This window comes from Eschscholzia californica, unplaced genomic scaffold (assembly GCF_041429995.1).
Source record: "Eschscholzia californica isolate CP2 unplaced genomic scaffold, dmEscCali1.0.p SCAF_5, whole genome shotgun sequence".
Lineage (NCBI taxonomy): Eukaryota > Viridiplantae > Streptophyta > Magnoliopsida > Ranunculales > Papaveraceae > Eschscholzia > Eschscholzia californica.
The window spans coordinates 2067586-2091350 of NW_028238472.1; the positions used below are offsets into that span (position 1 = coordinate 2067586).

Here is a 23765-nt window from a genome sequence, read left to right on the forward strand (position 1 = left end):
GCATGGAGTATATTTGACTTGCTTATATGCAATCGGATAATATTGCTTATACGCAATCAAATAATACCACGTAGAAATATATTAAGTCAAACATTTGGATTCGACTTCAAAATTTTGACTCAATACTCAAGAGGTCAAATGATATGTAGCGCCTAAACCATCCAGATTAAACAACTACATCTCTTGAACGTTCAGATATGTGCATCATGCGTAACACTGATTTGTATGGATATTGAACAAGTTCAGAGTATCGAACTAGTATTCAAGTGGCTATCCTATCACATTCGTATTTATTGCCGAGAAACCCTAAACCAAATAAGATGAGAAATGATTAGATAATAGATCAATCACTTCTATCACTTTTTTTTTTACTCGATCCAACTTAAAACACAACTACACAAGTATGGACTAAAGCAGAAATATTCCATCACAACTACAACACCATATGCATCACATGCCCACCCACTCTATCCAACCTAACAAAGTCCACTATTCCATTTCAGAGTGCTTTTTTTTGGCTATTAGATAAAGTAATCTCATCCTCCCCTAAACCTAATTTGATAGTAGATGAGTTAAAAGGGAACAAACGACTCGACGATATAATCTTCTAAATTACAAAAGTAGAGTGCTCTCATCCTGTCTAGTCTGACAATCACTACCGTTGTGTGAGGAAAATCAATAAGTCCTTGGTGTTTGAGAAGCTAAACCTAGACTCACCATACAATCAAACTAGCATTTAATTCTGATTGAAGGTTTGGAACTCACTCAATCAAACTAGCTCCATTTGAGTTGAGAAAATATGTTCCATCAAGTCGAAAATACGTTTTCTTTAGAAAGCTATTAACCAATTCTATCCTTCTATGGACAAAAATCCGGAGATTGTCTAAGCTATTTTACCCTCTGGTAGTGGGTGACACTGGTACCTTCTACTGAGCACCCAAAACACCGATCCCTGTCCCTTCACACGCACCACTAAAAGTCTTCTTCGAGTTGTTTGGTACTCCGACCCATCAGAGCCACTACCTCGTCTGCCGGCTTACCTTTCCTCGCCACAACCTCCTTTGAGAGATTGAACCCTCGGTCGCTCAAGGCTCTCAAAGTCATTCACGATACAGGGGACTCCTTCGACAAGTAACAACCAGGATAAGGTTCAGCTATCTTAGCTTGTCGATTTTGCAGAATGAACAGTTGTACTTAAACCCTATTGTTATTGATGAAATATCCCAACCCTTCAAATTGCTAAAAGAACACACCAATAACAGGACATATCACGAACTTTTCTAGGTTTTACTAAATTGTCATTATGTATGGTAAAGTAAAGTATGGTTCCTAGAAGAATAGAATCACATGAAATATCTATCTACTTGACAAACCAAAGATCATTTTCTGAGATGGGCTAACCTGTTCAGCATTATACAATGAGGCCAATCGAACGAGGTCCTGCTTCAGTTACAGCCAGAAGAAGAATAATACGACTGGAGGCGGCCTGGCGGACATCTCTCGCTTTCTCTCTCCTCCTGTAGAACAAGGGCAAATACAGGAGGAAAATGATTATGCGATTCTCAAGTACGTCAACTACCATTACGGCTACGGCTAGCGCTACCCAGTGATCTACTGATATGCTGTATATTTCGATCTTCTAGCAATAGCAAGAAACTCCTCATAAGTGATTACCACTACAACATGCTGTATATATCTACCATTAACAAGCATATGTTTCTAAATATGAAGCTTCATCAAACTCAGGCTGCAAACAGAATAAGATAGTGACATGATCGATAGATAATTTGAGTTCTATATAATGTTATAATCCAAACGAAAAGATAAAAGTTTACGATAACCTATTCTAGCTTTAACACTAGAGATAGAGAGAGCTCGAAATAAGTACTACCACAACATAAAGCACACTAAATATAGCACTACAGTTTGAAAGGGAATACTGAAAAAGAAAAAGAAGCATATCTACTCCTTTAGAATTTCTAATTATAAACTAGTAAATAGAAACTTAAAAGCAATCCAACCCGTCTCAAAAATCTGTCGTCGTCCTGTAAGAGCCGACCCGTGATAGGCAGAAATTAGACAAAAACATCATCAGTGTATGGTTGAAGAGAGAAGGGTCCCTCCCTGTAGAACACCCAGTGGACATTTTGAAGCCTAAAGAAAATTTGTTATTGTTGGGACTGCCTAGGTTGAGCACCACCATATCCACCACCACTACCATAACCCATCTGTCCACCACCATAGCTTGCAGGTTGTGAAGGGTCAGACCTCCAAGAACCTCCATTAGCATCACCACCATAACTCCCCATATAGGCGGTACCTTGTTGATCTCCTCCACTGGCACCACCGTTGTTACTTGGGGCACTACCAGCACGTCCTCCAACAGCGCCGTAGGCATCTGGATTAGCACCATAAGACCCATTATTCCCTGCATAACCACCATATCCGTAACCTTGACTTCCATAGCCAGCAACACCACTATTTGGAGATTGACCAGTCAATGCAGCCCCTGTACCATAGCCAGACGAGCCAAATGCGGAAGGAGCTTGAGCACCCCATGGACCTCTTGGACCACCAGAAGGTCCATAACCACCTGCAGTTGAAGCATTGGGGTTTGCATAAGGCCCAGATGGCCCACCGAATCCAGGACTACTACCAGGGTATCCATAAGCACCATAACCATTATTCGCACCACCATACCCGTACCCACCAGCAGGCCCATAGCCAGTAGAAGCATATGGATAACCACCTCCACCAGCCTGAGGTTGGGCATATCGAGAATCGTAAGAACCTCCGTTCGAACCAGAATTACCATAACTCTGATAGCCTCCACCAGCTGAATGAGCACCAGCACCACCGCCAAGATTCGAATCTTTTGGAAGTGCCCTTTTGACCTCCACAGATTTTCCATCCAAATCATGGAAGGTCTTGGTTAAAACTCGATCAACGGCTTCTTCACTATCAAACGAGATGAAACCAAAACCACGAGGTCTCTGGGTACTTTGATCATGCATAATTACTACATCTGTTATAACACCAAATGACTCAAAATACTGACGAAATCCTTCATCCGTCAAGGTTGGGGGTAATCCTCCAACAAATATCTTCCTAGTCTTGATATTACCCCCACCTCCAAAATTTCTACCTGCATTCTGATTACCAGATCTAACTGATGAATGCTGTTCATCTCTTGATAAAGCTCGTTTAGCTTCTACCTGAAAATCAAAGCACTCATTACACCACAGTAAATTATATATATATATATATATATATATATATATATATATATATATATATATATATATATATCGAGAGAGAACTGTACAGGTACATGGAAAATTGACCCTACAATGTGTACCAGATTGAAATATACATCAAACCAGTCTAGAAACATATCAAACGATGGTAGAAAAATAATTATAGCATATGAAACGGTGCTTCAAAAAGGACAGATGATTTTGTTTTTGAATTTAGTGCTAGCAATGATGGATGGCAAAACGGTTCCATCGTCGATTTTTCTCTTTTTAATTAGAATCATTAAGTTCATTGTTGCGGAACAGAACAAACCCACTCCTAACCAAAAGCAGAAAAAGACTGATGGATTTATCACTTCGGTCAATTCTAAAAGTAGATGTTTTCTCTGTAGAATAACAAAAGCATTAACTACTGATACGAAACTGTAAAAGGAAACAAAGTAAATAAAGATACTAGAGATCAATTCATAGACCTAACACATCTAAGAAGAATAAACAAAACTTATAAAGCATATCATAGATTTCATTTTCAAGTAAGCAATCAAAGATTCATCCCCTCACCCACAACTTAAATTTAGAAAACTAATGTACATCCCCCACACGAAGTGCTAAAGTGAAGCTTGTTTACAGCACAACGAACACGGAGGACTGGCTTCATATAGCTACTACTATATTTGTTACTTTCTACATTCACTAAAACTTATATAAAACCCTATATTCTTTACAAATCCCAAAAGTTGAGATTAATGATTGCTAATTTTGGGGGATTTTGGTACCTAAACTTCATCTAATTTTGGGGGAGTTAATCATATAATAGTTGATTGGTTTGTACTATTACCATTAATTCTATTATAAAAGTATAAACTTCAAAGCTTATACAGTTGAACCTAATTCAATTAAGAACAACTCTAAGCTTTATATTAGGGCAAATCCAAACAGAAAGTATTGTATTACAATATATAATCAGAAATCACCAAGACAAGAAACAATGAGAAATCAGAATGAGTTAAATAACAAAATATGGAACAAAAGAAGAAAACCCATGAATCAAATTAATGAAAAAAACCAATCTAATTAATTGGATTGAAGAGTATAACAAACAAGTTTTCAAAAGCCTCACCGTTCTACCATCAATCATGTGTTTATCTTGAAGAACCATATCTAAAATCGAAGGATCTGCAAATACAACAAACCCAAATCCTCTAGGTCTACCAGTTATCTTATCACGCATTATAACAGTTTGAACAACTTCTCCATACTTTCCGAAGTACTCACTAAGCTTTTCCTCTGATGTTTCCCATGAAATTCCTCCTATAAACAACTTCCCTTGATCTGAATCCATCTCTCTCTCTCTAGATCTTGATCACTGTTTCTCTCTCTATAACTTTCTTTTTCTAGGGTTTACAGAGAAGAAGGGAGCGAAGCGAAGGTAGTAGTAGGAGGAGAAGATGAGGGTTTGGAGCCAAAACGCCGACCTCAGCTTTCTCAAAACGAATATAAGGATTTAGGAATAAACCATCTTTTATTTTTCGTTTTAATGGTTGAGATTGATTTTTATTAACGGTCTAGATTTGTTTAAGTAATCGATGGATACGATTTAGTTTTGTTTGTGTTGGCCAATCGGAAGCCAGAGAAAGTGAAAGGTGGAGTAATATTTTGATGTTTTGATGAGTTGGCGCTTCCTATTGGAACTTCATTGGTCAAAGGTTTCATCAAACTAAACCCTAACCCTAAATCCCCTTTTAATTGGAAGTAAAATTTGATTGGAAATATTTGATTTTATCCCAATCTTTATCTCTCACGGTTATATGACATATCAAAACATCATGTGATTTTATACTGGTACTATAGCTTACATCACAACTGTATTTTCGACAAAGGACATGATTTTATGAAGATAGTACTTAGTATCGTTGAAGTTCAGTGATGGAAGACAAACATTTCATCAATGAGTTGTGTTTATATCAATGATCTGGTCAAGACGTAGACGACTTATATGGCAAACTGAATTACTAATATGTAAAGTGAGGATACGATGTCTCGAAAAATGTAAAGAGATCAATTTAACAAATTTTTATGCATTTATTGACTCTCAAAACAACTATATCCGCAGTTGTTTCTTTTACCCGACAACAAATAACTAATGGTCATTGATTTCTTTTATATATTCTACAAGTATCCTTAACTTACTATAATTTTATCTCAATCTTATTTGTCACGGTTATATGGCCTATCAAACCATCATGTGATTTTATAGTGGTACTATAGGTTACATCACAAATGTATTTTCGACAACGTCCATGATTTTACGAAGATAGTAATTGGTATCATTGAAGTTCAGTGACGGAAGACGAACATTTTATCAATGAGTTGCATTTATATAAATGATTTGGTCAAGACGTAGACGACTTATATGGAAAATTAAATTACTAATATGTAAAGTGAGGATACGATGTCTCGAAAATTGTAAAGAGATCAATTTAACAATTTTTTATGCATTTATTGATTGTCAAAACAACTATATCCACAGCTGTTTCTTTTACCCAGCAACAAATAACTAATGGTGCTCAACAAAAAAGAAAAAACAAATAACTAATGGTCATTGATTTCTTTTATATGTTCTGCAAGTATCCTTAACTTCCTATAATTTATTTCTTTATATCTTCTCACTGATTATATAAAAAATATCACTTAAACACAAAAGAAAAAGAATTTATGTATTTAACTATTCGGAACACCTGGTAAGCTTCAAATCCTAATATCTCCAACTCTCCAAGGAATAAACATGTTACCAATAACTAAAGTGAATTTTATAGGAACACTATTTGTACAACTATATTACAACAAGCTTTATATGTGCACGTAGTTTTGAGTTATTTCTTTTCTTTTTTGAGTTATTTTGTTGATACAACAAACTTACGCAATCATATAATAGATTCTAAATTTGTGATCGTAGTTATTTACAATCTACTCGCTCTTAGTTACTTGCTTGCAACAAAGATTTCTCTGGTGTAGTTCCAGAGAACTAGTTTACTCCAATGTAATAATAGGGTTTAATTTCAATTGCGCCCAATTTTGGACCAACCAAAAAGTTTGGACTCAATATTTGCTCAACATTCGAATTTGGCGACTAAGATCATACTTTTCTTCATTTAAAATCAACAGTCAATTCTTTTTACCCTTATTCCTAAAGTTGTTCCTTCTTTATCCTTTTCCTCTTTCTCACTCGCCGGAAGAGTTGTCCGAAAGGTCCCCAACACACGACTGATGACCATTCTCGACGACCTTCACCTAAATAACAAAGTTTTTTTTCTTTATAAATTTTCTTCTTCCTCTGTCCTGACCCCCCTGCTTTGTTTGCCACTCTGTCGGCATATCTCTCTCTCTCTAACACCAATGTTAATGTTAAGAGAGAGAGAGAGGTGAAGATTCAACGGTGGTGGGTTTGATGACCAGGTTAGAAGAAGAAGAGAACTTTAAATAGAAATTATGTTGAAGGTCGCCGACAATGGCAACAAGTTGCCTAGCATCGACCTTTTTGGCGACCCTTTCAACAAGTACAAAAGTGAGAAATGATGGAGAATGAAAGACTTCTGAATAGAGGTAAAACACTGTTAAGTTTGACTAACAGGAGTATGGTTTCGGGGGCCAAATTTTCAAATTACTCATTAATTGGGGTCCAAGTGGAATTAACCCATCTCTCAGACTAACGGACAAAATTAGACACACTTTTCACACATCATTACAGCTTCTAACGGTCATATTTCCTAAATTTGATTCATCTTGCCTCTCACCCCTTTTCTCTTTTCTTTTCCTTCCAATCCTCTTCTACTACTCTCTCTCTCTCTCTCTCTAACTATGAACATTTTCTATCAGATCTTCTTCTCTTTTGTTTTCTGAAACTAAACAAAGATCTCTAAAATGGGGTGTTTTCTTGATTGTTTCAGTTCTACCAAGAATCAAAATCGTCGAAAACGAAGAGCAAACAGAGTCCAACCCAGAGCTCAAGTAAGCTCTCCCTCTCTCTCTCTACTAGCTCAATCATTTATCATTTCCTAATCTGTATCAAAGATTCAGTTATTAATTTCAAATTTCAGTTATTTTGTTCATTTTCTTTCTTTTTGAGTAGTTCTACATGAATATTTATCTCCACCAATTTAGCACTAAATTTAGCTTAATCATTCTTTCAGATCTAGTTATAAACAGAGCTGTTGTTTGAATTTTTTTTTTTTGCAGAGACATGGATCTTATGAACCTCTGAAATCAGAGGAGTCTTTAAAGCAAGAGATCTTAGAAAAACCCATTGACCCAGTTCTTGAATCAAGGTTAACTACCCATTTCTGTAGGGTTTTGTGTTTTGCTATTTAGGGTTTTTGTGTTTTGCTATTTAGGGTTCTTAAAGAATTTCAAGTTTGTTGTTTTGCAGAGACAAAAATGAGGAGGAATTGAGCTTTAGTACTAAAAAGAAGGTGACTTTTGATCTGAATGTTAAAGCTTATGAGGAGGTTATAGATCAAGAAACTAGTAATAGTTTGTCACAGAGTGAGGATGAAGAAGAAGAAAACGGAGAGAAAGAAGATCAAAACTCGAGTTCTTCGAGTTTGGGATCTTTTCCATCTAATCATAGATATAGGAACTGCAGTGACAGCGACGTCGACGAGTATGAAGAAATGGAATCAGATGAAAGTGATCTCAATGACGAAGATGAATCAGATTATGAAGACTATGATTACGAAGACCAGTACCACTATGAAGACAATGATGTTTCAAACTTAGGTCAAGGAGAGTTTTCTGCAACTTCAATGGATGATTCATTGGAACAAGAAAAAAGGAAACTTGGGTGTGATCGAAATGCTCGAGATAGGAGTCAGTATGTTCATTCGGTACTGAATCCTGTTGAAAATCTAACTCAATGGAAAACCGTAAAGGCGAAAACTTCATTACCCAATTTACCCTTGAAGGAGAAGAAGGAAAACATCAATTTGGAGTTAGAACTAAGCATACCCTTTAGTCCAGAGCCTACTTTCAAGCAATCAATTTTCAGCTCTAATCCCAAAACTGATCAATCTTTCAGTTTCAACACAAAAATTGATCAATCTTTCAGTTTCGATTCAAATTTCGATCAATATTCTAGTCCTTCGAAGCAAGAAGTAGCTGTGGACGCTAGTCTTTCGACCTGGTTAGGATCTTGTGACACCATTGAAACAAGTTCAACTGAAGTAAACAACCCTTCAAGGTCTTATTCACGGAAAACTCAAGTAGATCGACCGACCTTGGGTGCTTTAACTCTCGAAGAACTTAACCAATTCTCCCCAAAATCATCGGGTTCGAGAAGATCACCAACTCATTATCATAATCCAGATGAAATGCCTATCTTGGGTACTGTTGGAACATACTGGAGCCATTCAAACCAGACTACAGGTTCATGTTCATCCTCTTCTATTAGAGGATCTCCAAACAGAACCAGTAAATACAGAGAGGTATTCCAAATTCTAAAGTGAATTTTTTTGGGTGCTCTTCTTACAATGATGTTTTTAGTAGGGGTTAATTGATGTAATTTGTTTTGGGTTTTTGCAGGATAAGAAAGTGAATTGGGATTCTACTCCTTTTGAGGCAAGATTGGAAAGAGCTTTAAACAATGAAGCTTATGCCACATATTAGAGAGAAAATGTGAAAAATAGTGAGAAATTGTTGTTTTGTGTCTCTTTTACAATTCTTTGATTTATTATTTTGAAGGTTTGTGTTGTTGTGTGTTTTCATGCTCTTATAATGTTGGAGAAGTATAGTTTGATACGTTCGTCATATCGTGAAAGTTGTAATTTATGCAATTTTTACTCATTATAGTGTTTTTGGCATATCAAATACTCGTTTCGGGTACCCATATACTCAACTCATGTCACCTCAATTGATATACTGAGAGATTTTGTGTGTAAAATCGTGTTAGGACCATAAAACACTACTCAAAGTTCACCTCTTTTATGTATAAGATATAGAGATAAAAAAAGGGCAAAAGCTATAACATGTATTAAAATTTATGGAATCTTTATTGCTACAACATTAGAAGGCATATTTATGTCATTCCTTAGACTATCTACAAACCATTTTCTCTAGTATATAATAGTATCAAACATTTAGAGGAAAACCCACAAGCATCACAAGCATAACAACAAAAATTGAAGAAAAAGAACCCAGAAAGTGGAACGAAGCAAATCGTGTCGGACCACTAGCACTCCACTCCACATTGTTTGAGGATTGGTCCAGTTTGTTTCGGCAGGAACGGATCGATTCGAACCCAAACCAAGGAGAAAATTGAAGCAAGAAGAACAGACCAAAGAACAACAATGGTGGGAGTTCTATTTTGCCTTCCCATCAAACCTTTAAGGAAGGGATATAAATGAACAATGACCCAAAATGCAAAAAAGAGTTTACCAAATAAAGGTCCCCATGATCCATAACCATTGTTAATGGCATCTGAAACTCCAGCCACAACTCCAACCATATTCAAGATGATCAATGTAGTCGGTGGGATAAGAAGAGTAGTCCATTTGAAGAGATAAAGCTCGCCGAATTCAGCATCTTCAGCTGTCTTTGATGTAACTGTGAAGTTGGTATCAACTCCTGCAAGAACTTTAAGGAAACCTTGGAAAACGGCGAAAAGATGAGCAGAAACACCTCCGATTACCCAGAATTGTTCGTTTCTCCACCAATCTTCGATGCTAACACCACTCCACCGGAGCTCAAGAACACCGGTTACTATGATGGATAGAAAGAGAGCCATGAACCAGACACTAGCAAGGTTTGTAAGCTGTTGTAGAACATGAAATCAAGTTAGAGATATCAAAAGAGACAAATTAAATGTCGTAAGATGGTATTCTTTTCAAATTATACGAACTCTGGTTCGAGATCTGAATTGACTCTTGCCAGATTTCCGAGTATTTATTTTTTTATCTGACTCGTGCATCTAAACACATTTGGATGACCGACTCAGTCGTGCTGATTTCAGGTCCATTCGACTCCCACATAAAATAAGTATGAATTTTAGAGTCCACCATCTGAAATGTCGTTAAATGACTATTGTTTCCCTAACTATAACATGTCAACGTAAATGACTCGGTTTCAGATAATTCAAACTTAGGCGAGTCAGATTCAAATTTCAGACAATCAAGCAAAAAGCCTAAGAGTTAAAATCAAATACGACTTACAGTAGGGATGATGAATTTTCCAGTGAGAAGGCAAACAGCAGGAATGGTACAATACGCAAGAAGAGGGATGGAAGTGAATGGGTAAACAATGGTGTTTGTGTAAGCAAATCTTTCTAGCCATTTCAATTTCCCACCATAACCGTACCATAATGGGCAATGGCGACTAAGAAAGATCTCAACGGATCCTAAAGCCCATCGAAGAACTTGGTGCAACCGATCAGAAAGATTTATCGGAGCCGAACCCTTAAAAGCTGGTCTTTTAGGTACACAGTAAACTGACTTCCATCCTCTGCAATGCATCTTGAAACCTGTTAATATGTCTTCTGTAATTGAACCGTATATCCATCCAATCTGTTCACAATATAGATTCGATATCAGAAATGTAAATGTATATTGTTATTATATGCAATATCCCATATCACTTGGGGCATTCAAATTTCCGACGTAGATAAGCCTTGGGCGATCCTTTCCTTGCAAGTCAGTTTTCAAGGAGAGATCAGCCTAATGGGCTCTAACATGGTATCGGAGCTGGTGTCTCGAGGATGGTTTGGGACTTGGTAACCTTAGCTCTGCATGGAGGGGGAGTGCTCAGTAACTCCAACCCTCGGTTGAGGGAGGTATTAGAACTACCCACTTCCCCTGGGCATTAGAATTTGCAAAGTACATAAGTCGGGTTTCGAGGAGAGTGATGTGTGTGTGTGTGTATATGGAGAGAGAGAGAGAGCGAGAGAGAGAGAGAGAGAGAGAGAGAGAGAGAGAGAGAGAGAGAGATGATTTTTTGAAGAATGAAATTACCTCTTTCCCCCACTCAGTCTTCTCTTCATACCCACAACTTATAACATGAATGGCTTCCTTAATAAGAGCAGTAGAGTTTGTTCCTTCAGGGAGACCACCATCTTCCATGAGCGTCGACGTAATGAACACCGGGGACTGACCAAATCGTTTCTCGAAGTTCTTCTGGGACATCAAAGATGATTTCTCTAACTCATCATAACCTTCAAGCCCTTCTTCGATTTCTTCGAGATCAAAAACAGGCAATGAGCCTTTCCTAGAATAGTTATTCTTCATCGTCTTCTTCTTCTTGCTATACATTCCTCCAAATATACTTCTAAATCCCTTCTTCGACTTTGATTTCGATTTTGCTTTTCTCGACCCAGTGCAACAACAACAACACCATGAAGGCCAGCAATCACAAGTCATCTTCGGTCGTTTTTCTGACACCGGCGGGTCATATCCGTATAAGGCCTGTCTATTGAATACACAACCAGTTCCAACATAAACTGGACCTTGAATTCCATCTAAACCTTTCATATTAATCTGCATCAAATGCAATAAGAAAGTTAGTTATTAGTTATTACAGTTTTTTTAGTGAAAGAACCGAAATGGGTCTTTGCGAAAATGGGTCCAACTTACATCGAAGAACACAACATTACGATTAGCGTATCGATCGTGTCGATCAATACCATCGAATCGTTGTGGGAATTGTACATAACATAGCTTCTTCCCTAACTGAGGATCCATTAAGAAACACATAGCTTCTCTTACAGCTTTGCTATTGTTGACATAGTGATCACAATCAAGATTCAATATGAAGGGTGCATTCGTGAGGACGGCCGATACTCGAACCTTATAATCACATATGAAAAGTAACAAATGATTACGTTAACTAAAATTAAGATCTACCAATCATTCTATTTTTATACGTAAATTTTGATTTAGACTAATGCTTACCAGTGCATTCATCGCACCAGCCTTTTTATGATGTTGATAACCAGGTCGCTTCTCACGAGATACATAGACGAGCCGAGGCAACTCCTTACCATCCACATCAAGTGCACCGGCGCTTCCTAGGTAAACCTGCAAGGAGAATGGACCCAAAATCAGCTCGAGTAAACCATCTAAACGAGTCAGCTCCTGCTAAAGACGGCGAGCGAAAATAAACCTAGTTTTAAGATTAGAATGAGAGGTGAAATAGAGAAACCTGAATCATGCCAGGGTGATCACGAGTGTTATTTCCCGGCCAAGGGGTTCCATCTTGCATAACCCAACCTTCCTCCGGTTTCTTCATTGCCTTTGCTACCAAAGCATTCATCCTCACCTTGAACTCTTCATATTCTCTCTGCAATTATAATTCCAACGAAAACCTCAATTTTAGTACAAGTAACAACAATAATCAGTTCTAGATCCTATTGAGTCGGTCAATTTCTATATCACATCCAAACTTCCCCACCCCCCCCCCCCCCCCCCCCCCAAAAAAAAAAGGAATAAACCAATTCAAACACAATTGGGTTATTTCCCCTTCCCTGCAACAACACCGACGACAATGTATCTGGGCCAGATAGATATTGAACTCGCGAACTCCCAACACCAAAGGTTTCACTAAGTTGCCATTGACCAACTAAGCTGACTACTTTCCTTCTTGTTTCACAACATTTAGATTCGAACTCTGTCTCTCGTGTGGAGAGATATACATGTGACAACTCAACTAAGTCGACTACTTAGAGTAGTTTATATTTCAAACTATGGGAATCCGGGCTAGCTTTTGGTTTTCAATAAAGCTCGGTAATTTACATGCAAATATTAGTAGTGGCAAATGAAACCTATGGTCAAAGAAGCTGAGATATCTCTAATAGTTGCTAAGAAGAAATTAAGTTTTGAGTAGCTAACTCACTTTCATAGCCCTTCTTTCCTTCACAAAAGTGGGTTGAACCTTGTCTTTCAAATAATCGATCTTCTGAGAGAAGTAAAATTCAGGTGCCCTTGGTTCAATACTATACTTCTTACAAAATGGTACCCATCTTCTTGCAAATTCAGCTGTTTCCGACAATGTATCAAATAATAACATCGAAGCACCATCATCCGATACATAACAACTTACTTTATCAACCGGATAATCAACCGCAAGGATTGATAAAACCGTATTTGCCGTTATGATCGGTGGTTCTTTTAATGGATCAACGGAACTAACAAAGAAATCGACTGGTAATAATTTGTTAGGTTCGCCTTCACGTTCGAAACGTAAAGATAAACGATCGAGATATGTTTCTCGATTTATTGGAGCCCATTTTGGGAATTGATCAAGAATCCAAGAAAATGCAAACCATATCTCGCAAATAACTGAAATTAACCATAATGGGTAGGCATCGGTAGCCGGTGTCATAACACGAAAACGTAAGAAAAATGCGAGAACTACGAGCCTGATAACAATGACAATTCGATATGGACTGATTTTACTCGAAGGGATTGGGATCTTTCGCCATAATGGTTGCCGAGCTTCAGCCATCCTGGACAAACAACCGTGTTCCAATAAGTAAATGCAGTTGAAAGCTATAATCTAAAAGTCTAATACGTAACCGTGATGTTTATAATATAGTAAGATTTCACATAAATATCATCTAAGTTATAAATTCTAGGGTTTATATACTATACTATGAAGATAATAGAGAAGATGGAAATGCATACAAAACATCATCTTCATCCTCTTGATCATTGTTTCCACCATCATATTTGCTCATCAACCCTCTCTTTTCTTGCTTATTTTTCCATTTCTCAACCCTATCTTTCCATTCTTCATTACTGTAAATTTCTTTCTCACCTTCAAAATCCTTACCAACAACTACCAAAATCAAGTCAAAATAAACTCAAAATCAAAATCTAAAACTACCCAAAAGAAGAATTCAAAAAATTTCGAAATGGGTTAAAAGATAGAGTTGAGAGGAATTACTGCTTCCAGCAATGGAAGAAAACCCAGGTCCATTAGGATGACGAAATGGTCGACTAAAATCACCATTTTCCTGTAAAATTGACAAATTAAGTGGTGATTAATTAATGAATAAGTGAAGAATTAGAGAAATAAATGATTGTGGTTAAGTAATTAGATGATTACCGAGGGATTAACAACATTGTGATGAATCTCTGGTATTTCAATTTGATGATTTTTAAGCTGAAGTTCATATTCTAAATCATTGTCTTCTTCTTCTTCCCCTTGTCCAATTGGGAAACCTGTAAATTGGGCTTCAAAGTCAATATTGCTTTTGTTATGGGGAGCTAGAATTGCCTCACTAACTGGTGCAATTTGAAAGAATGTGTTTTTTTTTTCTAGTATTGACTACAATGGTCCGTACAAAGGCACCGATACAATGTGATAAGCATGCTGCCGAAATACTATTCACCTAAGGTCTGACAAAATGAAATGACTTAAAGTCTGACGAAATTAAATGGTCTAAAACCAACAGGAATATATGCACTTACTAACTGAGTTACCAGTCGTTGGCGAAAATATAACTTATATTAGGGGCAAATTTATTGATGCTATCTAAAGGCCAGAATAACCTTATTGAGAACTTGATAAAGGGAGAGCAACAAAATTTGATTTATCGAATTGTTATGGGTACCAATTAACAGTATAAATAATATAATTTTAAAGCGGTCGTCCACTTGGTACCTCTACATTCTATTCTTAGACATTTCTGGTGGACGGTTGTTTTCACTGTTTAAGGAAAAAAACACTGATCATAGTTGAAGTAGAATGTACAAGTGATTATTCTCTATTGAATTATTGTAAAAGTAAAGAGAAGAAAATGGGAGAAAGTGAGAAACCTTTATGAAGTTTATATGGAGTGTGGCATTGAGGACAACATTTGTTTCCTTCACTCTTCTCATACTCATAACAAGGTTGACAAACCGGAAACCCACATTCATAACAAGCTACAAACACTTCACCATTATCTTTTAGCCCGATTTCATCACTACAAACTCGACAAACTTTCGAAGAACCCGCGACTAAACCCGTTTGGGTATTAGACGCCATTACAGAAGCAAGTGAAGAAGAGAAAAAAATGACCCAAGATTGAGTAATAATAATGGAGAAGGTTCCTCAGAGGAAGAAGGAAGGGAGAGGGAGGTTTTAAATGAAATGGGGTAGGATGAGAGAGGGAGAGAGGTATTGGGTAGTTATCAAAGTGTACCAAACAGGGGAGTTGAGTAGTCTTAAGGTTTGAGTAGAAGAGAAGTTGATGGTAAGGTTTGGTCTGCCATATTTTGCTTTAATTCTAAGGTTTCCAAAAGCTTAAGCCAACCTTATATCTAAATACTTACCTATACATAATTAGAATGAAGTAGTAAATTATAGACTCCCCACACGCAACAAATTCTTCCTATAATGATTTTCTAGGTTTTTCTTTCTCACCCTATATATAGAGAGAGAGGTCGAAGCCCTTCAGTCCTGTCATTTCTCGATAGTTCACTTCATATACGAGTTTATATTGTTTCCTCTAAAGCATTTGTGCGCGTTTGATGTTTCAATCAAATTTGGTTTCAATGCAATGTTTCTTCCTGGCTCCCAACCCTTGTATTTTATTTCGTAGAGCCATTAGATATATTTGCAACTCTTTTTTTTTTTTTTAACTTTATCAGACAATGTTTGGATTACCATTTTGTCCTTCAAAACCACAAAGATATAATTAATAGTAGTTGATTTTAACATTGATAAAACATTTTTATCATTTCAAGATAAACCTCTAAGATTTCTCTATTAGACGATAATCTTGAGCACATAAACTTTGAAATTTTCCCCTTGTAAGTAAATATTGATCGTTTAATCAGTACACCGAAAACAACATAATCGTTTAATCAGTACACCGAAAACAACATAGGATGAACATCTTGACCATGTTACATAACTTTTATGTGACAAAGTCCACAGTCAAGTGAATCAACCCAATCCTAAATTGTGACCGTCCACTTGGACAAATAGAAAAGATTTCCTAACCCCCAATGTGTGGCTCTTCATTTCTCACTTCTTTCTCTCACTAACTTCCAACTAAAACCAAGAGGCCCTGAAAATTACAACAAATAATACAACAACACAAATCAGCAAGAAAATTTCTAACAACACAAGAACCACATATTTCATATACTATTAAGAAGAATCAAGAATCACAATTATCTTTCTTTCTTCATTCACTCATATCTTCAAAAACTCAAAACTACTAGAAGTAAAATCAATGGCTACTTCAGTTTCTGCAACTGGGTTCAAAGGAGGTTTATCTTCTTCCTTTCATGGAAGTTGGGGTACTACTTCTTTACAAGGTGAAGATCATAATTTATTAGTAAACTCAGTTCCAAAATGGGTTCGAATCGCTAAGCCAATTCGATTTAACCCAGTCATGAAAAATGTTAATGAAGGTAAAGGTTTGTTCGCACCGATTGTTGTAGTAACACGTAACATCGTCGGAAAGAAAAGGTTTAATCAACTTAGAGGGAAAGCCATTGCTTTACACTCACAAGTAAGTACTTAATCTCTTTATGAAAACTCCGATCTTTCGATTTCTTTTTCTGGTACAAGTTGATAGGTTTTTTAAGGGAGCCTGAACTCTGAAACCCAAGTGCCTTGAAATCCTGATATGGAGGTCAGTCACACAAGTGTTTGATCACTCCAGCCAAGGGTTGTTGGCATGTTTTTCGATTTTCTTTAAATTCTAATCTTAATTGGTGTTTTTTTCGATTATTTTTTAGGTGATTACTGAGTTTTGTAAGTCAATTGGAGCTGATGCAAAACAAAGACAAGGACTAATTCGATTGGCGAAGAAGAACGGTGAAAGACTTGGGTTTTTAGCTTGATAACCAAATGTATTTATCCCTTATCTTTCTTACTCTTATTAAACTTGTTTACGTTTCGACTTCACGAAAAATTGTAGTATACTGTTAAGATGGTAATTACTGATAGTTTCAGAAACAAAATTTCGGGTTATCAAACTTACCTTCATTCTTTTTCATGTATGAATCTGGCACACTGTCGACACCGACTACTAATCTCTCCCAAATATGATTTTACTGCAATAACAACATTTTGACATATAAATTTAGTTAGTATCATTAAATACTTCAGAGGAAAAGAATTGCACAAAATCGAACATTGTTGCCTAAATCAACAAAACTTAGATTGATAGAATTGCACACCTTTTGAGGTAGATTTACATGGGGAGAAAAAGTAGCTAGAGTGAGGAAGACATAGAATTGGGTTCGGGGAAGACTCAATCTATGATGAAATCATATGCACAAAAGTTATGGGGTTAGTGAAACAACACAATCTACACGAATATTAGGGATTCAAGATTCAATTTTCGTGGTATATCAAGCAGGGCGAGCATACTACATAAGGGGGAGATGAGCCGAATAGCAATCGTGGACTCAATTTACTTGTCTTATGAAATATAAAGGTGTTGTGCGCAAAAATAAGAAAGTTAATGCCCCGGGACAACGATGTACCATGGTTGCATTTGTAGGTGTCAGAGGATTAGGAGGCGAACTCTGAAGTTTGTTAATGAGGGCACATGGCAGACTGATTGAAGGAGTCTGTTACGAGTCTGACGACCATTTAGCTTGAAGAAAGCTAAGTCATAAGTATAAGCTGTGCGGCATACTAATCGAAATACCAAGCCGAGACGGGAAATAGAAAGTAATACAGACAAAGAAGGTGAAAGATTATCATACATGGATCATAAACCAATCGAACTAATTCACGCCAGTACAACCACTAACTTTAGCTTAACGGTAACAATATGTATCATGAATGATAATATACATAACTAACTTCATTTTTAGCTTTATTTCTACTAATCCGAGTTTCCTAGTTTGCCAAAATAGGCTAGAAATCTTACGTGGTTTGATGTGATTCCTGCTTCCGATGATTCTGATTCACCTTCTGATGATTCTGATCCACCGACCACAAATCACGGCAAGCCTATTAGGATTTCTGCCAGAGTCTGCCTAGTTTTTCTTGTTCCCTATATGATTGTATTGATTAGGCAATATTTCAACAACAAAAAAGCTAAATTAGATCCATAAAAGTAGTATTAACTGCAAAGAAAGAAGGAAATTAGAGGATGCCCATTTCATTAAAATGCATAATAACATGAAATTTACAAAGAAAAATCAAATTAATCATCAAAAGGTGAGATCATATTGAAAAGGTTTAATATACTATTTGGAAGAAATCTTTATAGGTGTCTAAAGGTAGTTAGGTTACCAATTGATCTACTAACCAAAGAGCCGCCTTGCAACTTCGGTTTCTACTGTCGACCACCTCTAATTCAGCTTCCAACTCCGTCGCCTCCGGCGGAGCCACTGCCATATTGCTACTTCTATTACCGGAATTTCCTCCTCTGCCCATCATTCGCGCCCTTTCCATTCAACAGGGTTTAAAATGGCCGGGTTACCAGAGCCCAGACAGACCCTGGGCCCGCTAGAAGTGACCGTTATTGTACACCCACTTTAAGAGAGTGGAAGGTTTTGTACACCTACTTTTACAGAGGGTGGTAGTAAAATCTATATACGGGAGAGAGATTTTGTAAGTTTGTATTGTCTATGAATTTTAATTAGGGGTATTTAGCGATACCCCTCATCCCTAATGTCTAATTAGGGATGCCCCTTTTTTAATTAGATATTAGGGATGTCCCCTTTTTTGCACTTAAAAGTACAAAATTACCCTTATCTCTATTATTTTTTTTTCTTCAATTTCTTATACCTCTTTGGTGTTATCCTTACCAACTTATTTTCGTTTCTCGTAGTTTTTTTTTTCTTTTATCCATCTTTTTATAATTTACAAACAACATTTATCGAAAAATTAAAACTAATAAATTAAACCAATTCGAAATAAAAATTGTAAATTTAAAGAAAAAAATTTAACTTCACATTTGTTTTCTCATTTAACGTTAAAATTGATATATGTAACTAATTTGAAGAAGACTTCTTGATATCTATCGTTCTTTTTATTAATTATAACTCGTATACATTAAAAAATTAGTAAGTTAAAATTTTTTTTATTACAATTTACGATTTTTATTTCGAATTGTTGTGATTTATCAATTTTAAATTTTCGATAAATGTTGTTGGGAAATTAGAAAAAGATGGATAAGAGAAAAATAAATATGAGAAACAAAAACTTGTTGGTAAGCATAACACCAAAAATATATAAGAAATTGAAGAAAACAAATGAAGATAAGGGTAATTAAGTACTTTTAAGTGTAAAAAAGGGGGCATCCCTAATATCCAATTAAAAAAGGGGGCATCCCTAATTGGACATTAAGGATGAGGGGGTATTGCTAAATACCCCTTTTAATTATCAAATACTTAGGAAGTTAGAGATTCAACATCCAGAGAGAGACTTGCCATGTTTCAAACCATTGCAAAATTCCATTGAACCTCATCACAGTAATATCAAACTAAGTGTATCGGATCAATTGTAATAGTCCTATAACGTTTGCGAGAGTGTTCGGAGTTTGAGTTATAGGTGTATGTTCGAGTTTAGTAAGCGGCGAGATTTTTTGAGTAGATTCGCGTAGCCTTCATCGAGAACAAAACTCCGTACATGCGGACTTCGCTTGGAGTGCCAAAAACAAACACAATATCGATAACGGCCACTACTTGATTTGTTACATATTCACATCAACAATGCCACACCACCACTTACAGTTTACTAATGGCCTAACATCGGTTCTAAAACACCTAGACAAACTAATATAGGTTCGAGTAAGACTAGCATGACCCGCTTTTGAACCAGGTGCTCGACTTTGTGAGCCCTAACACGCCCTTGTGAGGATAAAAGTCAACCACACCAACCCATTTGATCGTAGCAAGTTTGCAATGGCTCGTTTATAAACTTCCTATCCTGGTCCAGTGTAGCTAATAAAGGGGCCGGTCAAACCATTTTATGCAGTCACGACTCGTTAGTAACCCCTATACACCGATCCTATCACTAGAAACTATAAACTTTTAAATAAAAGATAGAGCACCAAACCTTGGCATAAACGTCGTCTCCTACTATTTTGAACCGACTTTTATATTCACTTTATCGTTCTGGTGCATCTACAAACCAAAATATCATTTGGTCCGAAAAAATTGAGACTGACCACATGCCGAAGGTTGATACGGCCCGTCCAATGGTCGGGTCGTTACGGATAGAAATTTGGTATGGCCACATGCTACAACAGTATAACTCAATATGTGGCCATGGTGATAGAGCATTGGATCCACAAAAGCCCTAGGTTAGGCCACAAATGTTGGTAGGGCACGTTATTCAACACAATAAATTTACAAAAGAACGAGTCTTTCGTTTCTGAAACCACATGTCAGAAACGCTTCTTCGAAAACAAAATGAGAGACATGCATGATCACATGTGTGGCACAGTCACCCTCACACGTGTAAACACACCATAAATTTCATCACCCATCACACTTTACACTAGCTGCTAGCTAGTTATAGACATCAGTTTTTGAGTGAAAGTATAGAGAGAGTGAAAGATTATGGCGGAGGTAACTGTGAAAAATGTCAAGAGTGGTGGAGATGTGAGTAATAAACAGCCACAGCAGCAGCAGCAAGGTAGTGGTGGTGGTGGCGGCGGTGGTGGTAGTGGTGGTGGGGTGGGTAGAAATGAAGCATTAGAGACGGTGGCTCATCAGGCACCTGTTACTGCTGAACGTAGAGTTCGTGGTGACTTGGAAAATACCCTTCCCAAACCTTGTCAGTTCCTTTTCTCTTCTTATACTATTATTTCCTTTCTTGTTCACACCTTATGAACAATTTTTTTTTTTCGATACTATATATGTACTTGATTAAGATATGTCCTAACAAAATTTTTTGTTTAGTCCGAAAAATTGGTCTGCTAAAGCTGATGTGACTGACCCTCGTATAAATGACATTACATTGTAGATGCAAATGGTTGTGGCCTTAGGGATGGTCGATCCCACTTTTAAGGGTTTTATAAGAAAGGGTTTTGTTGGTTTAGTATATATAATGTCATTGTCACTTTTGACCTATCTATAGTACTAGTCACTAGATAAAGAGATTATCTTGGTTCACTTCTCGAGAAAAAAAAACACATTATCTTTTTTTTTTCTTGGCAATTGTGTTTCCATCATTGTACATGAAACGTGAGTCCATAAGAGAGTAGTTCCTGCCATCTATTATGTATCGTCAGGATACATGATAGGACCTAAATTATTTTCCCATTTTAAGTTAGAAATTTTGAAAATGATATAATAGTGAGAAGAGTCCAATTTTTTACTTGTTAGAATTGGAAAAAGCTAACCACTTAATTAAGGACAAAATTGGTAGAAGGACCCATCTATTTTTTTTTTACTTAGTAAATTCCTCTTACTTGGGAGTCTTGGACATGATAAGTGAAGATAATTCCTCTTACTTGTATTTGTATCTTGCAACTTAGGTCAACTTAATGAGGGTTATGTTCTTATTCAACTAAATTATGTTTAAGGTTATCTTATGCTTTAATAATAAAATCTAATATGTGGTGGAATAATAGATATGCCTCGAGCATTGGTTGCACCCGATACAGAGCACCCAAATGGAACATGGGGCCACAAGCATTACAATATGAGTGTTCTTCAACAACATGTTGCTTTCTTCGACATGGACGATAATGGCATCATCTATCCTTGGGAAACTTACTCGGGTATTTCAATCCTTTACCCACATTATTCCCTCACATATTAAATGTAGTGCTACACTTTGTCACAACAAATGTCATTCTTCGATCTAGACCACGTATTCAATGTTCACTTTTCTTAATTTGAGCCTCGGACTAACTTACTGACAAAGAATCTTAAACTTGTCATGTTTTTTTTTCTTAATTTACTTATCCGGATGAGGATTAATTATCTTGCAGGACTTCGTGCTATTGGATTCAACGTCATCGCCTCGTTCATTATAGCGATCCTTATCAATGGAAGCTTGAGTTATGCAACTTTGCCTGTAAGTCTTGGGTTACATATCCACTGTGTTATTTAATGGTTCATTTCTCAAAGATACATAATTCGTATATTTTCTAACTTCAATGTTGATTATGAAGGGGTGGTTGCCATCACCTTTTTTCCCAATATACATACACAACATCCATAAATCCAAGCATGGAAGTGATTCTGCAACTTATGACACTGAAGGGAGGTAAGTTCTAAGACATAAATTTCTTTTCTAGTTCTTATCTGAGAGTAGGCCAAGGGTATTTTAGTGGGCCAACACCTCAGGCGGGTACTTGAGTGGGTCACAAACAGGTACTTTAATGGGCCAACCGTTTGTACATGCACTTCAATGGGTCAGCGGGTGATTGAGTGCACTAGCCCTCGGTTTGGGTATTTGAGTGGGCCAGCCCCACATATGGGTACTTTGGTGGGTCAGGCCTACGTACGGGTACTTTAGTGGGGCAACCCCACATACTAGTACTTTAGTGTTGGGCGAACCCCCTCGGCCCAGTGGTTGGCCATCCCCCTTGTGACGGGTACTTTGGTGGGGAACCCCACACATGGGTACTTTGGAGGGGCCAACCGCCCAGACAGGTACCTTCCGTGGGCCGGTTTTTTCCCTTGGTAAGGTGGTTTGACCATGATATTTGAATGAAATTGAACAGGTATGTTCCCGTGAACCATGAGAACATATTTAGCAAGTACGCTCGTACAATTCCAGATAAACTCACATTCAGGGAAATATGGAACATGACAGAAGGAAACCGACTTGCTTACGATCCCTTTGGCTGGTTTGTGTTTACTTTTTTTCCAATTCATCACGCATCGTTAATAAAATACACAAAACTCGATAGACGAACGAACCCGACTTGTTTTGAACTAATATGCTTCTCTTTTTTTTGTTAAAAAACAACAGGATAGCAGCAAAGGCTGAGTGGACATTACTGTATATATTGGCAAGAGATGAAGAAGGGTTCCTGTCGAAAGAGGCAATTCGAAGATGTTTCGATGGAAGCTTGTTCGAGTACTGTGCGAAGCTCCAACAGGAAGCAAATTATATGAGTAAGACTGACTAATTATATGCTCAAGTTTATGGATATGTTTATTGTTGTTACTTAGGAAGAGACTGAGACAGAATGAGAAAAGCTAGGGTTTAATAATATCATGGAAGAATCTGAATAAGAGTCTGTAGTGGTTGTTGTTGTTGTTGTAGTGGGAGAAAGTGGTTGTAATAAAAGGTTTATTGCAAACATGTTATGTGTAGTTTTATTCTGTATCAGTGTGTTCTATATATATGCACATTTGAGTATATATAGCTCTCTTTCTGAACCCAATGGAGGCAACCGTTTGTTTTGTCTGATGTCGATAACTTCGGTTCTGATTTCATAAAATTATGTGGGGGTTGGGTTGGGAATAACCCATGGCCAACTCAGTGATCAGTCCGTTAACCGTGGCCCTCTGTATGTATATACAACTCTCTCTATTGTTGCAGGTTGAGAATAACCCATGGCTAACTCGGTTCGATTGGTGCCCTTAGGTCCTCCGGCGGTAC

At 37.1% G+C, this 23765-nt stretch overlaps 5 protein-coding genes and 1 long non-coding RNA gene across 8 annotated transcripts; 3 read left to right on the forward strand and 3 right to left on the reverse strand.

The window, feature by feature from the left end:
- Nucleotides 1-331: 331 nt before the first annotated feature.
- Nucleotides 332-5056, reverse strand: LOC147536115 (heterogeneous nuclear ribonucleoprotein 1-like). 3 transcript variants are annotated; one of them, XR_015225831.1, is made up of 4 exons: nt 4375-5056; nt 2022-3215; nt 1402-1517; nt 332-1122 (listed from the first exon to the last, which is right to left on the reverse strand). XR_015225831.1 is itself a non-coding variant. In XM_086642519.1 (2 exons), the coding sequence occupies exons 1-2, from the start codon at nt 4594-4596 to the stop codon at nt 2169-2171; spliced, it is 1269 nt and encodes a 422-aa protein (XP_086498645.1). In that variant the 5' UTR covers nt 4597-4734; the 3' UTR covers nt 1760-2168. The 3 variants fall into 3 exon arrangements, 1 of the variants encoding a protein (XP_086498645.1); XR_015225830.1 differs by having other exon boundaries at nt 332-1239; XM_086642519.1 differs by lacking the exons at nt 332-1122; nt 1402-1517 and having other exon boundaries at nt 1760-3215; nt 4375-4734.
- Nucleotides 5057-7005: 1949 nt separating this feature from the next.
- LOC147536116 (uncharacterized) lies at nt 7006-9116 on the forward strand. Its single transcript, XM_086642516.1, has 4 exons — nt 7006-7262; nt 7491-7579; nt 7681-8734; nt 8832-9116. Exons 1-4 carry the CDS (start codon nt 7176-7178, stop codon nt 8913-8915), a joined length of 1314 nt encoding a protein of 437 aa, XP_086498642.1. The 5' UTR covers nt 7006-7175; the 3' UTR covers nt 8916-9116.
- A 134-nt stretch (nt 9117-9250) lies between these two features.
- CESA4 (cellulose synthase A4) lies at nt 9251-15603 on the reverse strand. The gene is made up of 11 exons (XM_086642515.1): nt 15056-15603; nt 14343-14458; nt 14181-14250; nt 13919-14072; nt 13128-13740; nt 12438-12575; nt 12188-12313; nt 11870-12082; nt 11252-11773; nt 10457-10807; nt 9251-10059 (listed from the first exon to the last, which is right to left on the reverse strand). The coding sequence occupies exons 1-11, from the start codon at nt 15264-15266 to the stop codon at nt 9478-9480; spliced, it is 3096 nt and encodes a 1031-aa protein (XP_086498641.1). The 5' UTR covers nt 15267-15603; the 3' UTR covers nt 9251-9477.
- A 357-nt stretch (nt 15604-15960) lies between these two features.
- LOC147536118 (uncharacterized) lies at nt 15961-18702 on the reverse strand. Its single transcript, XR_015225832.1, has 3 exons — nt 18486-18702; nt 17218-17290; nt 15961-16293 (listed from the first exon to the last, which is right to left on the reverse strand). It is a non-coding gene; the product is annotated as an uncharacterized LOC147536118 (long non-coding RNA).
- Nucleotides 16289-17197, forward strand: PGR5 (proton gradient regulation 5). The gene is made up of 2 exons (XM_086642521.1): nt 16289-16743; nt 16973-17197. The coding sequence occupies exons 1-2, from the start codon at nt 16462-16464 to the stop codon at nt 17075-17077; spliced, it is 387 nt and encodes a 128-aa protein (XP_086498647.1). The 5' UTR covers nt 16289-16461; the 3' UTR covers nt 17078-17197.
- A 1997-nt stretch (nt 18703-20699) lies between the features above and the next one.
- On the forward strand, nt 20700-23465 carry LOC147536120 (peroxygenase-like). Its single transcript, XM_086642520.1, has 6 exons — nt 20700-20978; nt 21778-21927; nt 22141-22226; nt 22324-22418; nt 22879-23004; nt 23130-23465. Exons 1-6 carry the CDS (start codon nt 20762-20764, stop codon nt 23287-23289), a joined length of 834 nt encoding a protein of 277 aa, XP_086498646.1. The 5' UTR covers nt 20700-20761; the 3' UTR covers nt 23290-23465.
- Nucleotides 23466-23765: the final 300 nt, after the last annotated feature.

What these genes read in the sequence shown, in the direction of transcription:
- LOC147536115 (XM_086642519.1), bottom strand. Translation starts at nt 4,596, where the DNA reads ATGGATTCAGATCAAGGGAAGTTGTTTATAGGAGGAATTTCATGGGAA. An exon ending in ACATGATTGATGGTAGAACG is followed by an intron (nt 3,216 to 4,374) that starts GTGAGGCTTTTG and finishes TTTGATTTTCAG; the next exon opens with GTAGAAGCTAAACGAGCTTT.
- LOC147536116 (XM_086642516.1), top strand. Translation starts at nt 7,176, where the DNA reads ATGGGGTGTTTTCTTGATTGTTTCAGTTCTACCAAGAATCAAAATCGT. An exon ending in GACCCAGTTCTTGAATCAAG is followed by an intron (nt 7,580 to 7,680) that starts GTTAACTACCCA and finishes GTTGTTTTGCAG; the next exon opens with AGACAAAAATGAGGAGGAAT. An exon ending in GAACCAGTAAATACAGAGAG is followed by an intron (nt 8,735 to 8,831) that starts GTATTCCAAATT and finishes GGGTTTTTGCAG; the next exon opens with GATAAGAAAGTGAATTGGGA.
- CESA4 (XM_086642515.1), bottom strand. Translation starts at nt 15,266, where the DNA reads ATGGCGTCTAATACCCAAACGGGTTTAGTCGCGGGTTCTTCGAAAGTT. An exon ending in AGGAAAGAAGGGCTATGAAA is followed by an intron (nt 12,576 to 13,127) that starts GTGAGTTAGCTA and finishes TTATAATTGCAG; the next exon opens with AGAGAATATGAAGAGTTCAA. An exon ending in ATCACCCTGGCATGATTCAG is followed by an intron (nt 12,314 to 12,437) that starts GTTTCTCTATTT and finishes TTCTCCTTGCAG; the next exon opens with GTTTACCTAGGAAGCGCCGG.
- PGR5 (XM_086642521.1), top strand. Translation starts at nt 16,462, where the DNA reads ATGGCTACTTCAGTTTCTGCAACTGGGTTCAAAGGAGGTTTATCTTCT. An exon ending in CCATTGCTTTACACTCACAA is followed by an intron (nt 16,744 to 16,972) that starts GTAAGTACTTAA and finishes ATTATTTTTTAG; the next exon opens with GTGATTACTGAGTTTTGTAA.
- LOC147536120 (XM_086642520.1), top strand. Translation starts at nt 20,762, where the DNA reads ATGGCGGAGGTAACTGTGAAAAATGTCAAGAGTGGTGGAGATGTGAGT. An exon ending in AAATACCCTTCCCAAACCTT is followed by an intron (nt 20,979 to 21,777) that starts GTCAGTTCCTTT and finishes GTGGAATAATAG; the next exon opens with ATATGCCTCGAGCATTGGTT. An exon ending in TCCTTGGGAAACTTACTCGG is followed by an intron (nt 21,928 to 22,140) that starts GTATTTCAATCC and finishes ATTATCTTGCAG; the next exon opens with GACTTCGTGCTATTGGATTC.